At 40.4% G+C, this 14,873-nt stretch overlaps 1 protein-coding gene across 1 annotated transcript in view; it reads left to right on the forward strand.

The window, feature by feature from the left end:
• The window catches only part of FAM213A (family with sequence similarity 213 member A), a 53,993-nt gene that overhangs the window by 18,450 nt on the left and 20,670 nt on the right, over window positions 1-14,873 (forward strand). The window contains exon 2 of the mRNA XM_018555927.1: window positions 12,482-12,661. Within this exon, the coding sequence (XP_018411429.1) occupies window positions 12,484-12,661 (178 nt within the window). The 5' untranslated portion in view covers window positions 12,482-12,483. The remainder of the gene's footprint in view (window positions 1-12,481; window positions 12,662-14,873) is intronic.

The following is a 14,873-nucleotide window of genomic DNA, read 5'->3' on the forward strand; positions in this document are numbered from 1 at the left end:
ATCCTAAGTGGAGGCATAGAGGTTTGTTGAGGGTACATTAGTATTCACAGGTGTTGTGGCTCAAGCTGTGTACACTATTGTACATGCTCGCTAAGAGCATAAAGCTAAATGCATGAAAGTATATTTTCAGTACTGTTGAGAAGGAAACCAGAAATCCTCTTCTCATTTCATATACAGTATGATTATGTCATGAATTAAGTGTTTAATTGAGAAACATAAATTGACTATAGTTAATGAAAAACAAATAAAAACGTTTAAAAATGTAAAAGCTTACAAAAAGAACATAAACACAATTGACTCAAAGTAATTGTAGTTTCTCCCGTCTAAGGCCTCATTCACACTGTATTCCGCCCACACGTACAGCTCCGTGCTGCGTGCAGGGCCATACCGAGCAGCTCCCGGAAAGGACAAATCCATTGGGTTGGAAATTGTACTTGCCATATTGTGTCTCTTGAGTTTCCCTTTTAAAATCATGGAATTCAATTCCATCAAATGAAATGAAGGAGTCAGCTGGATATGTTGGACGATGTTAAAGCATCATGTAACTCGCTTCTTCTTGCTTCCTTGCCAGAGCTGACATCTTCTCCACAGCTTTTTCTGGGTGCAGATCTTTGGCCATCTTGATTGGCCAGCATGGGATAATTGAACCCGTGTATACACGTGGGATTTCATTCATCCTGGCACAGACGTGTGCTGAGAATGTGTACAGAAAGCTCCATGCACATTCTTGAGAACATTGCAAACAGGTCAATTTGTTTGATTGCAGAAGAGACATGGCATGTCCCTCATACAATAAAGTGCCTGCCTGTTAGCATTTGTTGTTGTTGTTTTTTTAAAGTTTAGTTATACAATACAATACAAAGAATAATTAACAAGTCAGTTATGTCAGATTTCCTATCACTACATATTGTACTTACAACTGCTGCTGGCAGGAACGTTTAACCTCCATATGCTCCCTCACCTTTCATGTCACCCACTCACATCATTTTGACATTGGTGAATTCAGAATGAAATGTATAAAATGGGGTTTATGTCTGTCAGTTTCAAATCAAAGAAGGAGGTGGGGGACTGGGTGAGTGGGTGGTGTATATGGGTTAAGCTTTTGGTAAACGTCAATCTTGTTGCAGCGACGGAACTGAACTACGCGGAGCCCATTCACACCAGATGCATCTGTTCTGTTTTTGAGCTGCATCAAAAACGCAGCACAATGCTTTCCTATGGGTTTCTGGTGTTCTGATCACACCAGACTAGTCTGTTCCGATTCCGCCAGAAAAAGTACTACTTGCACTATTTCAGCTGCATCGGATCGCTGCGGAACGCATCAAAAATGCATGCAAACGCAAAGGAATATACCTAAAATCCCATTTTAAGCAAAAAAAGACAACGCATCAATCGCGACAAAATTGCGGCAAAACGCATCGCGCCTGTGGTTCTGATGCTGTTCTGGTGTGAACTAAGCCTAAGGTCTAGTTCTGACTGAACTCGTTTGTACCTGTGCTGAACTGTACATATATATGTTGGTTGGAATGCAAAACTATATATTTTTTTTTTTCCCATTGCAAAAAGCGTACACGCAAAATCTAGGGTTATACTGAAAAAACAATCCCTTACAGTACATGTTACCCTTATGGAATGCAAACCTTATCTTATACAGTTGTATCCATGAAGACTTCCACAAGTAAGATAAATTACCAACCAAACCGGATTCCGCTCTGCTATTTAAATAGTCATTTGATGTGCTTTACAGTTTCCTGTAAGGAGCACGCTGACGAGGAATCTGATGAATATTATTTATGTTACATTTTAAACACCAACGTGTGACTTCTGTTTTGTTTGGTGACAGGAAATTGGAAGGGGGAATGGATTTTTAAACAAATCTGTTAAGTCTTGGGTTTTCGATACTCCAATAAACCCAGATGGTCTTTTTTTGTTTGCATGACTCAATTGTTTTCTATTTATACTCCTTAGGCTGTGTACAGACATGTTTAATAACAAGCTACAGATGCAGGTTTTACTGAGCACCATCAACATAGAGTTCTTAAAGTGGACCTTTACCCCCTTTCACTAAAAACCACATCAGCAGTCAGCTGTGCATGCTAACATGAAATCATCTGACATTCATTAGTTAAATAAACATATCTCTCTATTATTTACAATTATTGTTTTTCTACTTCCTGGTCCTCTTGCGCATTAGTGATTTTATGTTCCCAAACATTGCATCCTGGGAAGGTTACCTCAGCAGGGCATTGTTGGGAAATCCCATGTAATCTCACAACATCTTAAAGGGTTTCCAAACCCTCAGGTTTTTTTTGCCTATATCTACTGCATAGGCAAAAAGTAAAAAAAAACAAACAAAAAAAAACCGATTTAACAACGGTTTAAACTTACCCTGTTTTCGCCGCGCGCTCCCGTCCAAGAATCCGAAACTGCTCGGGCTAACGGAAAGCATCTTGGGGCGGGCGCATGTGCAGTTTGGATTTTCAGCCGGGAGACGACCAGAGACGCAAGGTAAGTCTATGGACGCGTGCACCCACATGCAGACACCGTGGGATCAGAAGTGCTAGCAAGCAGAGAGGAGTCAGCGGTGGATCGGACAGCCGCCCCACCGCTGGAGGGACAGATGAAAACATCAGGAAAGAAGAGTAAGATCGGATTAAGAAACCTCATTTAAGGTAAGTGCTGACATTAACATTGGGGGGAGGGAAAATTAAAGTGACTTTAATGTCACTTTAAGGAAAGGGATTTTCCTACCCGGAGAAGGTATGCATGGTCGCATGTCCTAGTCACTTGTGCCAAAGTTCCAGGAAGTAAAGGGAGATGGATTCATCTGCCCTTTTGTAAAAAAATGGCCACTATTAGAAGACTGGGGAGGAAAAGAAAAATAAGGTATGTAAAGAATAAAAAGCCTGCAGTTATCTAGAAGTGTCTGTTTGTACATTGCCATTACTAAACATTTCTAAAGGGGACATTTTAATGATGAGAGTAAAGCTTTTGGGGAAAAAAACTATCCTTGCAGTGGCGCTGCCCCCAGCAAGGGTTAACTGCTCATTTTTGCCTAGTGGTATTGTGTACCCCCATAGCCCCTGCGCACAAACCTGTTTCTCAGACGAACACACGATAGCGGAGTCCAGGGACAATGATCTATTCCAAACCACATGTAATTGTATCACAAAACTTGAACAAGTGACAGCGGCCATGTCTAAACGGGAGATTTGGGATTCCACATAGTGAATGTACAAAAAAACCTACGGTATGTATTTAGAGCGCTACTACTGTTGGTATAAGTTAAATGAAGAAACTCACATTTGGGAAGTCCTTGGAGATTCTCCGGGGGTGAAGGGATGGAGTCCTTAGGGAAGTGAGGCACGATGAAATGCAATGGTATGGACGGCTGCAAGGATACGTTTAAGGAGAAGGAGCAGCTATCTCGCGGCGGGGCTCAGCTGGCCAGGCTGAGCCGTAGCGGCCAGGAGTGCTCTGTAGGGGGATACTGTGTGACACGTGCTGTCAGCGGTCGTCTTAGTCAGCGGGTTGGGCTCTAAATACATAGGTTGTTTTGTTCTTGTTACCACAGGGCACCTCTCCCTGTTCACAAAGAGCTTGCACACTGTACCCCAGCCGAAGTGACCCTTTCCAGCCACCGTGGACTCCCAGATAGTGCGCTTTCTCCTTTTGACATAGTGAATGTAGCCATAGTTGCACACATCCCTGAACATCTTTTGGGGGATAATCCTTATAAAAAACTGCAGATTGATCAAGCCCTAAGTTTCCTTAATGGTTATTTTAGGCTGTTGATCATTCCAAGGATGAGGTTATCAAAGGATAAGGTTCTACTTGAATTGCTAAATATTCTCCTAAATGGCTGAGTTTTCCATCTTCTTGTGTAACTATTTGAAAATTCGATTGTCAGAGTCTTGCATAAACTGGCATGTGCAGTGAAGTATCAGTCATTACCATTTACCATGAATCACATGTGCCGTTGCTTCTTCAGTGATGAATTTGTCTAGCACTCCCTACTAACTTCTTTTTTTGACTCATAAAAATCTTTTTGAAATCTGTAATGACTGAAATAGTTTGCATCATTTTATCATGGTTTCAGAGATATAAACTTTATAACTATGCTGTACTTATGTATGCCTATTTGCACAGCGCTATAACCCCCCCCCCCCCTTAACTAAAAAAATTTTTCTCAAAAAATGCATACAGCGCTATATAGATAGATGAATGATAGAATAATATCAAACATAACAATCCCATGTATATTACTTTACTTATCACTGTCGTACTATACATGGGATTGTTTATGTTTGATTTTCTTCTATCATTCATTTATCTATATAGCACGGTATGCATTTTTTGAGAAGAAAGAATTGTTTTAGTTAAGTAGGGGGTATAGCGCAGTGTAAATAGGCATAAATATTGCACATTTTTATATCGCTGCTGTAGGATTTATTGGTGGGAGGATAGGGCTAAGCGCGGATTATATTGTGTCATATGCTGTACTTGTACTAACTATACCTTTTTTCATTGCTTCAGTCAAAGAAAACTTCATTTTTCTTTAGCAGATTTGAATCTAATTGGCTGCTATGAAACAAATACAGACAGGCCTTAAACTGAACTCTGGGTACAAATAAAAAAAAAAAAAAAAAAAAATATTCCTCGAAGGCTATTAATCTTCCTCCTACCAAATAACTCTATTCAATTCAGATATTACCAAAAAACAAAACCGAAAAGGCACCTTTTTCCTTTATGATTTTTTTCCTTTATGAAGTATGATTTATAGGGCTGGTAATGATTAAAATTTTCGTGTTCGATTAATCGAAATTTTTTTTAATCGATTTAATGTTGATTAATTATAACGCACATACAGATCCAACTACATTGGCCTATACACATACAGCACAGAAAGGAAGTAATAAAATGAACTAGGATCACACTAATCCAGCACGTTATTAATCTCACGTGCCCCACTCAATATGGCCGCCGCTTGAGTGGGGCAACTCAGAATAATAACGTGCTGGATTAGTATGATCCTAGTTCATTTTATTACTTCATTGCTGTGCTGTATGTGTATAGGCCAATGCCTTGGCTGGCGCTCGTGCAGAAAGTTTCAAAAAAAATGTAATCGTTCAAAACAATGTTAATCGATCAAAAAGATTAACGATTAATCGAGAAATTAATTGTTCATTTGCACAGCCCTAATCATTTATTAAATGTCAATAAAAAAAATGAGAAAAATACAAACAGCAGGAATATAGCTCTGATGTAAGGGGGTTTGCCCCGAAATGCGTAAGCTCATTTCAATGCCAGTGAAGGAAAAGTATTCCGTCTAATTATCCTGTCCGGAGATTCAGACCTTGGTTTCCTGGAGTGATGATTGTCATGTATATATTCCTGTTATTTGTGTGCATAGTTTTTTCATTCTTTATTTACATGTAATAAATGATACTTCACAAGGAGGAGACACTTTTTTTTTTTTTTTGGTTTATGTGGGTTCTTCAAGACCCGCTAACTGAAGATGAGAGGGTTGCCACAGAGTGAAGTTTGGATGGAAGATTTAACAGCATGAGGACATCGGCACCGGCTTAATTTGTACGTTCTGTGGATCAGACATTAACTTGTAAAGTAGGATCACAGTATCCGTATGGAGCAGATGTCATTCACTGAACCCAGCCAGAAATCCTGGTTTGGTGATTGTTCACATGAACTGAACCTAAGACCGTCTGTGTCCTAGCAACGACTAATGCTGTGCAAATCTCAGCATCATGGGTTGCCTGGATGCTAGCGTCTGGGATGCACAGCATTATTGGTTGCTAGGATGCAGCCACATGCACCATAACAACTATGTTGTGGGCCCATCCATATCCTAGGAACCAAGGACTCATGACTGTGCTGGCTGTGTTCTCACCCACCTTGATGCCTGACTTCTACTACACTGTCTTTGCAGGTGTTCCAGGTCCTTCTTGTGTATTGTCCTTAAAGAGACCCTGTCACTAGACCATTCATTTTTAAAAAAATCTTCTAATAAGAATATAGTTGTATTTTACTTATGTTATTCATATTGTGTACCTGCAAAAGCCTCCCTTGTGTAGATATCTGAAATCCCTGAGACTGCTGCTGGGTGCTGCCATCTTGAATGTTAAATTAATAGCCCCAGCAGCCTCAGAGCTCAAATTACACTCTGTGATGTTCCCCTTCAATCCTCCCCTGGCTGTTACATAAATGCTTTTGTAGAGAGGGGAGGGGCGGAGGAGCTGGGTCAGCATAGAGAGTTTAAAAACCGAAGAGGGGAGGGCTATGAAAGAAGGACAGTAATGCAAGTAATTTATTAGAAGCAAGACTTCAAGTTATCGTTTAAAAAACACTTGATTTTTCTGTGCTTTTTACCTACATTTTTTTACGTTCGTGACATTCTTTAATATAAAGAAGTTTGAGAATCAAACAGGAGAAAGTAACCCTTTCATCACAAGCATGGGAGTTGTGCAGACCTAAAAATGTAGCCTAAAATGTTTTTTAGACACATTTATACATTGTCTGTTATAAAGTGCAATGAATACACAAAGAGCAACCAATTGGGCCTTAGCTGACCTGTAGTCTTATCTGGACTCCAGGTTCACCTATTTGTAATAAACCTGCCTCTCTCCGCTCTGGACACAGCGTCCCACGCCACCTACTCTCGCGGCGTCATACTGCTGTAAGCAGTTGCTGATATACACTTGTATTGGTATAACTCATATGAGGCATGGGTTTTGCCTATGCGCTAATGAACTCAATTGCTTCCTGAAATCATAGATTCTGATAAAGGAGACAAGGATCTGTATAAGATATTGTACTGTGGGGTGTATGAAGTAATATCACCCATGAACCCAGTGTTGAACTTTATTTTCCTTACATTGTGAGATTATTTTTATGAAGAAATACAGTTTTTCAACTACATCTCCTAAAACAAGCAGTATCGTATGGAGTGTCACTCCTATATTAGCCTCCACAGTTAAGATCCAAATCGGGTAAACAAAACTATTGCTACAGCATTACACCTATTTTGCAGCCCTTTAAAGGTGGATGGCGACATGGATCCGCATACTCTTTAGAAGCCTTTAAAGCTCTTGCCATCCTATCAAATGCAGTCTGCACAGTGCACATTCCTTTCATGACTGCCCCCTTACCAGCCTAACCCAGTCCCTTCCCTATCACCATGGGTAATCTACAACAATCATTACACTGCATCTGCAAGCTGCGGTAAATCTAAACAGAAAAGCAGATTCCTTAGCTCCCCCAGGAACATTCCACCGGTAGTGTTGAAGTGGGAAGAAGGGTGCATCAGTCTGCTCCCTATTACCCACACATGCCCATCTCCCCATACCCCCCACCGGTAGTTGGTAAGCCTCTTTAAAGCTGGCCATACACTGCTCAAATTTCTTGCTGATTTGGTTAAAATTCAAGCAGTGTGTAGCAGGGATGAAGAAGAAAAAAAACTAGCGTATGGTCAGCTTAACTCTTAGACATCTCCTGCCACTGCCCTACCAGATGGGAAGAAACCAGTCAGATGGGCAAACATTTTCCAGGGGAATTAGGGTGAATCTAGGCCATAAACCCTCACCAGGGGAAGGGCAGAACCCAATACAGATCAGAGGAGTTGGGTTTTAAATAAGCCCACATACATACAGGCATACCATTTGCCAACCAGTATATCAAGTTAATTAAATCAATGCACTTTCACTATGAGAAATTTGGTTTAGCACTGTTTTCCTTTTGCCTTTACCTGCTTCTATGCATATTGTATCTTTTTATGTGAAGGAAAAAAACTGGTTAATTCGGTTTTGTTTTTTTTTTTAACTCCTTTTTAACCTTGTTTTGTAACATCATCATTTGTAGCATCATTTATTAGTCAGTTATTGTGCCCCTTGGGATTGTTGAACATATGCAAGTGTCATGTATTTCAGGTTCCACTGTAGTAAGGGGGTAACCGGATGTAAATGGATGCCCGTCTGTTTAGATCTGGGTGCCCATACGCTAACATTAGGCTTCTTTTCAGGTCCGCCTGGAACGCTGACAGGTGGAAATATCGGAAAGCCCATGTGCAAGGGGCCTACGTGATAAACAAAGATTGTATCTGTTCACTATATCCAGAGGGTTGTGCAAATCTGATTCTTCCAAGCATGACGTTGGAAATGCCATGAAAAAATATCTCTCCCTTAAAATAGAAACTTCTCTTTTCTATTTTCTGAGGTTAGGTAAAATAATATTTTCTGAGGTTAGTTTGGAACTTTCTTCCTGCTAGTTGGAAGTTATGCCCCCATGTTCTTGATCTTGGCTTCATCTTGAAAGCTCATCTCCCAGGATTATCTCACCACAACAATATTTGTTCTACTACTGAGCTGCCACCACACCCACACTGTTATGCTGGCCCTATACCAGTAGAATTTCTCTCGAAGAAATTTGTTGTCGGAATGGTCGTTTTCTAATCGTTAATGGGGTGAACAATCCATGATCAGTTTCAAACTGAAATTGAAGGAGCAGGGTGGAACATTTTACTTGAACAAACTAAATTCTAACAATGAATATGGTTTTTGTTCGGGGAAACGTAATTTATTCCAAAAACGATTGCTAAAATCAAACTACATCTCAAGAGATTCAATAAGTCTCTGATGGCATTATTGAATGTTCTGATGAGATTTTTTTGTATAAGGGTGAGGTTTGCTTGCTGCACGTCTGTAAGGCTAGGTTCACACCAGATGCAGTGCATTAAGGCCCGCCTCTGGCCAAAACGCACTGCATCGCGGCCGACTCACTTTTTTTGCGGGGCAGGAGGGTGCGTGACTTGCCATTGAAGTGAATGGCACCATAGCCATGGTTGTGGCTTAGGTAACACGCTTTGTGAGGTGACAGCTCTTATGTCTCCTGATAACTAGGACCTTGTTGCAGAGACATGGGTTCAGAGATTCAAATGAATGGAAAATAACTATACCAGGGTACTCACTATACAGGGAAGACAGAAGGAAAGGGCTGTGGAAACTTTATTGAAATTGCTCATCTTGACCAAAAATATCACCTGCCTGAAATGACAAACCAACTCCATTAACTTGCTGGTTTTACTACATGCATAGCCAAAGCAATTGTCATTGGCATATAAGTTTGCAAGAAAGGCACAGGCATATATAGAAGATACATTAATGTAGCTCCGTATTTATTAGCCCACTGTGAAATGTATTTTTTAGCAGTGTAAATACCTGAATTTGACTTGATGGCAACCTTTTGCAGTCTTGTACAGGAGGAGGGAAGCAACCTAAGGAGCTAATCTGTTGCGCTGCAGTTTAAACATTATGCTGATAGGAAGAGAGAACAGATTGAACAAGATAAGCTAACCAGTCTTTTGTTTCTCTTTTTACTGTCCAGTCACATGCTGGGGGAAGGACAGGACCTGTAAATATTACTTAACTACAGAAGAGCAAAGTCAGGTCTTCTGCACTGCCAGGCAAGACTGTGCTGTGTGGCAGAGCTGTGCACATTTGAGGACTGAATGGGCATAAATACAAACAAACCGCTCCCCTATATGTGTTTAACCTGTGTGTTTAGCTGTTCAGCGTTAAGATGAATACTCAAATCCAGGTGAGACAAGAGGGTTTATATCTATGACAAAGAAAAGAGAAATGATTTCCATGTAGAAATCGATATTGCTTCACACAGCTGACTGCTGTTTACCTTGGCTATACTTATCTTAATCCAGATAAAAACTTTTGCAAGATGTCATTTTCTCAGATTGATGGTGTGTAATTTTGATCATCTTTGTTCACCCACACAGCTGAACACACATGCCCCTGGAAAAGTGCTTTTACACTTGTTTTAATATTGCATAGCTTTTTGAATGATACTATAATACTAGACTAAGTAAGTCATCAATATGAGAGGGGCTGACTGCGATAGCACCTGTGGTAACAAGCAAAAATCCATAACGTGTCCACAGTGTCTCTTCTGTAGTTTAGCAAACGTCCTTTGAAAGCGATATTTCAATAGAGGACTATGGTTAGTTACCAGGGTCTATAGAACTAGCAACACACAAGGGTCTCTGAGTGTTTCTTTACAAACTGTCCAAACCTCAGACCCTTATTATTAACTGATCCTTCTGTGTGTATCCAATGCGCCTTAAAATTTACATCTGATACCTAAGATTTGTGGTTTTCTGTAGTTGTTCTGACTCCGATTGTTGTATTGGCATTCTATCCCTTGCTGAGACCTCTATGCCTGGCCTGTATAAGCAGATATAATCCCTGCGGACAATCCTCATCAGTTAGCTGAACTCGCCAAATACCTTTTGCATCCACAACGAGCTTTATTCTGTGCAGCAGGTTAAAGCAGACAATAGGATACAGCAGATGAATGAATATACGGTATTTGAAGGTTAAGGATGATAATGTTTCCAAGCTAGCATGTACATGTGTTCCTACTATCGGCAGCCATGACACTAAACTAGTTCTTGAAAAAGAAGAGGGTTAATACATCGTAGATGGGAGGGAAAACAGAAAAACATGCGATGACCAAAGTGACCACAAGATAGCAGTATAATAATCAGCTATATTAACATCGAAGATAATGGCTTAAGGAAAATTAACTGTAAATTCTCACTTCACATAAATATGAATATTAACTGTGACTACGAATTGTGATATCTTACAACTGTGTAACAGCACGGTAGTTGTCAATGGAGCTAGCTCCTAAAAAAACCTTCTGGCTCCTGTGTTCGACAGAGTGGGTTCTGAATTCCATATTAATTTGTCCAGCCCTGCAGTAGGCCTGTATACGTGGACGGAGTGGTAAGGTGATGGAGATGGCACTTGCGGGTTCCAACTTTAGTGTACTTCATGAGTCATGGTGGCACTGGAAGTTGGCAGATTTGTTGCTATTTTTTGCAGTGCCACTATAGGAACAGCCCACTGGAAACATTATGTGAGATTGGGTACCTTTTTATAAATCCGTAAAATTTCTACAGATTAAAAATAATTTTGACTTGACTAAGATAAACCAAAATCTTGATTCAGAGAACCAATCTGAGGTTTAAACCCATGTCTGTAATAGCACAGTGGCTTAGTGGTCAGAACTTCTGACTTGCCACTGGGGATCCCTGGTTCGAATTCCGGCCAGGTTGCTATTGCAAGGCAATTGCATGTTCTCCCTGTGGGTGGATACTCCTTCGGATCCTACTGTTTCCTACCACACTCCAAAGACATGCTGAAAGGTTAATTGGCTCCTGTCTAAATTGGCCCTGTATGTATGTATGTATGTATGTATGTATGTATGTATGTGAGATAGGGAACTTAGATTGTAAGCTCCTTCATGACGGTGAGTGATCTTAGATTGTAAGCTCCTTCATGGCAGGGAGTGATGTGACTGCAAATATCTAAGAGCTGTGTAAATTGTCGGCACTATATAAATACCTGTCATAGTAAAGTGTATTATTTATCCATAAAGATTGGCCATCTACAAGTTTTCACTGTTCAGATTAGCAAAATGTAAGCTGAAAGCATGGGATGGTTCAGTGTGGATGATTTGATGGTGACTGAGAAGTTGGTGAATCTTCAGAACTTTTTGAAATAAAAAGCATGGCAATACAGTAGCCGTTTAATGCCAGTCGCGCAAAATGTAGAATTTGTTTTAAAGCTCAGAGATTGACATGCTTCTATTGCCATTCATTGATTTTTCCTACAGATATTTGTATACATCAAGCTAAACCTTGCCAACTAGTGTTTTTAACCAGTAAGCACATATTCTTTCAATCTGCCTAGCCGTCTTTATTATATGGCTGTGTGGCTTTTGAGGATCTACAGTTGTCATTGCCTTGTGCTTGCTTTTTTATTAATGCTCGTGAGCAACGCTGTTAGGCCAGGCGTAGCGCTGTTCCTTCTGTTAGCACTTGCAACCATATTTGAATGCTTACTGAATAAGCATTTCTGCTCAAATCTTGATTCCGGGTTTTAGGTAGCATGTTTCTACTGAGTATAGAGACAGTTTTCATGCCATTATGGTTTTATAAGGTTTGCAGTGATGTGAATAATATAGCGCGGCCTGTCTCCGCCCCCACATCCTCTGCCGGACTGTTATAGGCGGCTGAGCGGTGTGGGAGGAGAGACACCTGCCGTTCACAGCGCTCTCCTCCCGCAGCTCTCGGCCGGCTGTCACTTTCTGTCCTCCCCGCTGGGACACAGAGCAGCGCCCAGCGTTGAGGAAAGAAAGCAGGGATGCACCGATGTATCGGCAGGAAAATTGCACTTTCTGCATTATGCCAAAAGTGCCATTTTCAGCCGATATGTTTCGGCGGCCGATATATCGGTGCATCCCTAGTTCTAACCCCTCACCATTCTATCCAAAAATCTAAAATACATTTTGGCTACACTTTAGATACACTTTATATACTTTACTTGTACTGTCTTATTTTCAGGACTAAAGATTTATTTGTTCAAGCTAAATTACAGATTTCATGTTTCAGAGATGTGGATTGTTCCTGAGTGTGACATCTTCAGCATGGGATTGTGGTCCATAAGTATTGGAGCTCTGGGAGCTGCAGTAGCTGGAATAATACTGGCCAACACTGATTATTTCCTTGCTAAAACTGCAAAAGCCACTCTGGACTATCTAGGAGATGCCGACCTAAAGACTATATCAGAAGGTAAGGTTGATGTATATTGTCCACAGTCCTGTTTTAAATTGTACATTAGGAAAACTGTCTTGTGAACACTCCAGCGCGCACACACACCATACCACTGACATTCCATATTGGACCTACTGGATTTTCTTTGTCAAAGTGCCAGAAAAAGAAAGAGCTGCAATAGACAGACATTATTGTGCACAGCAATCAATTTGATTTTCATACTCATTCTCATACTAAATACATAAAGGTCAGTAAACCTGTGCAGCTTTCAGATCTGTAAAGTCAAATTTTAAACATTTGCGTTGGAGGTCAGTACATTTACGTGTATGCATATATACGCGTGTCAATTTAATGGAATGGTATGGAAGTAGAATGTTACACGTTTGAATGCTGTATGGGCGTTTACACGCCTGAACACATGTAAACGAAAGCACTTCACTGACTATTTCATGCTTTTTTTTTTATGCAGAATCTTTCAGCCAGACTCATTATGGCTGTGTGCATGAGGCCTATGTATAATAATAGTTACTATTATCATTATTACTATTATGTTTAATAAAGTGGATGTATCAATTTGCTTTTCATACTCCTATATATATTTGCATAGTTTTGGATAGAGTAGGGAAGGGTTAAAGCCCCTGCCACATTATTTTTTTTATGCCCTGTGTAACAGTGGGGAAATCTCCCTTAATTTCCTGTCCTAGAGGCACAGTGAGGAAATAAGAAGAAAGTGAGGGGAAATCCCCTCTTAGACAGTTGTCCCTGTAACAGGTGCCCCCATTAGAAGATTTATCTTTTCATTTTGTTCAGGTGCAAGTCTAACATGTTGCATTTCCCATAACTTTCTCCTTGACCATGGTTACCAATGCAAATAGGGGGATGAATCTCCCCAATGGAGACAAGACAGCAATACAAATTCAACAGAGGGGTCTAACCCTTCCCTATCTAAAGCAAAAACAAAATGGTTTCCCTAGAGATATACTTTAAAGTCCTTTCAACAACAATACAGTCATGTGTAATAACCCACCACACCAGGCACTGCTTTAAGTGAATGATTTATTGTAGGTTGTCTAATGAAAATTATTTCTAATAGGTGCTAAAGGCTCTTGCACTTATTAAAATTAGTTAATTAGTTAATTGTGTTAGTTAATCACAAGTATTGCTATAAAGCAATATAAAATAATTTTAACATCCCTTTACATTTTAAAGTGTATTTTAACTTTTGCAGTCATATTTGAGAAACCCCCACTATGTTTATTTTGTGTTCCTATTCGCACAGCATAAACAACAAATCTGTAAACCTTAGTTGAGACAGACAGTGCCACCACAGTTCAAATAGGGCTAATTGTGGTAAACATTAAGGGGGTTATTCACAAAGCTGTCAATGGCAACCATGTGAATGAACCAGCCGAAGTGAGGCTAAAATCAGCCGTATATCGGCTGCCTTCGGCCAGCCAAGCATGCTCTGGATCTGGAACACCTGGATCGACTAAGCCGAAGCTCCGGCAGCTCACTCACTGCCGTTCACCCCTATTCCCATAGGGGCCAAACAGCAGTGAGTGAATAGCCGAATGCCGCTGAGCGAATGCGGCTATTCTGCTCGCTACCTTTGAGCGAACAGAATAGAAAGAAATTTAAGTAAACGAGGGACAAAAAAAGTTTAAAAATGATCCAGATAAATGTAAAAAAAAAAAAAAGGAAAGTAAAAAAAGTTGAGAAAATAATAAATAAAAATCAATAATAAAACAGCGTGGGGTACCCCTCCCAAACCAGACCAGTTCCCCCCCCAAAGACCCTTTAGGTCTGGTATGAATTTTAAAAAAAATTCATAAAAAAAATAAGTTTGTGGGGTTTCCCTATAAAGTGATACCAGGCCCTTAAGGTCTGGTAGTAATTTTAAGGAGGAATCCCAACCCCAAAAAAACCCTCCCCCGCCATACCAGGCCACATGCCCTCGGCACTGGAAGGGAGCTTTTCCAGGTTCGCCCCTGGAAAAGCACCTAGTCCCTGTGTCTCTGCCCCACAAGCCCTGAGGCGTTGGTTGTGGGGGGGGGTGCGGGTAGGGGGGCTTATTCACATCATGGTACCCCTTTAATAAAGGGACACCCAGATGTGCCCTCCTTGTGAATGAGTACCCATTCACTAAAGGGTTAAACAAAAAGACCTGACTTTATTCATAAATCATTTTATTTGAAACAAAACACAAAGGATTTTTGAAAGTACTTTTATT

The sequence above is a fragment of the Nanorana parkeri genome, unplaced genomic scaffold (genome assembly GCF_000935625.1).
Source record: "Nanorana parkeri isolate BGI_ZX_2015 unplaced genomic scaffold, ASM93562v1 scaffold218, whole genome shotgun sequence".
Classification (NCBI taxonomy): Eukaryota; Metazoa; Chordata; class Amphibia; order Anura; family Dicroglossidae; genus Nanorana; species Nanorana parkeri.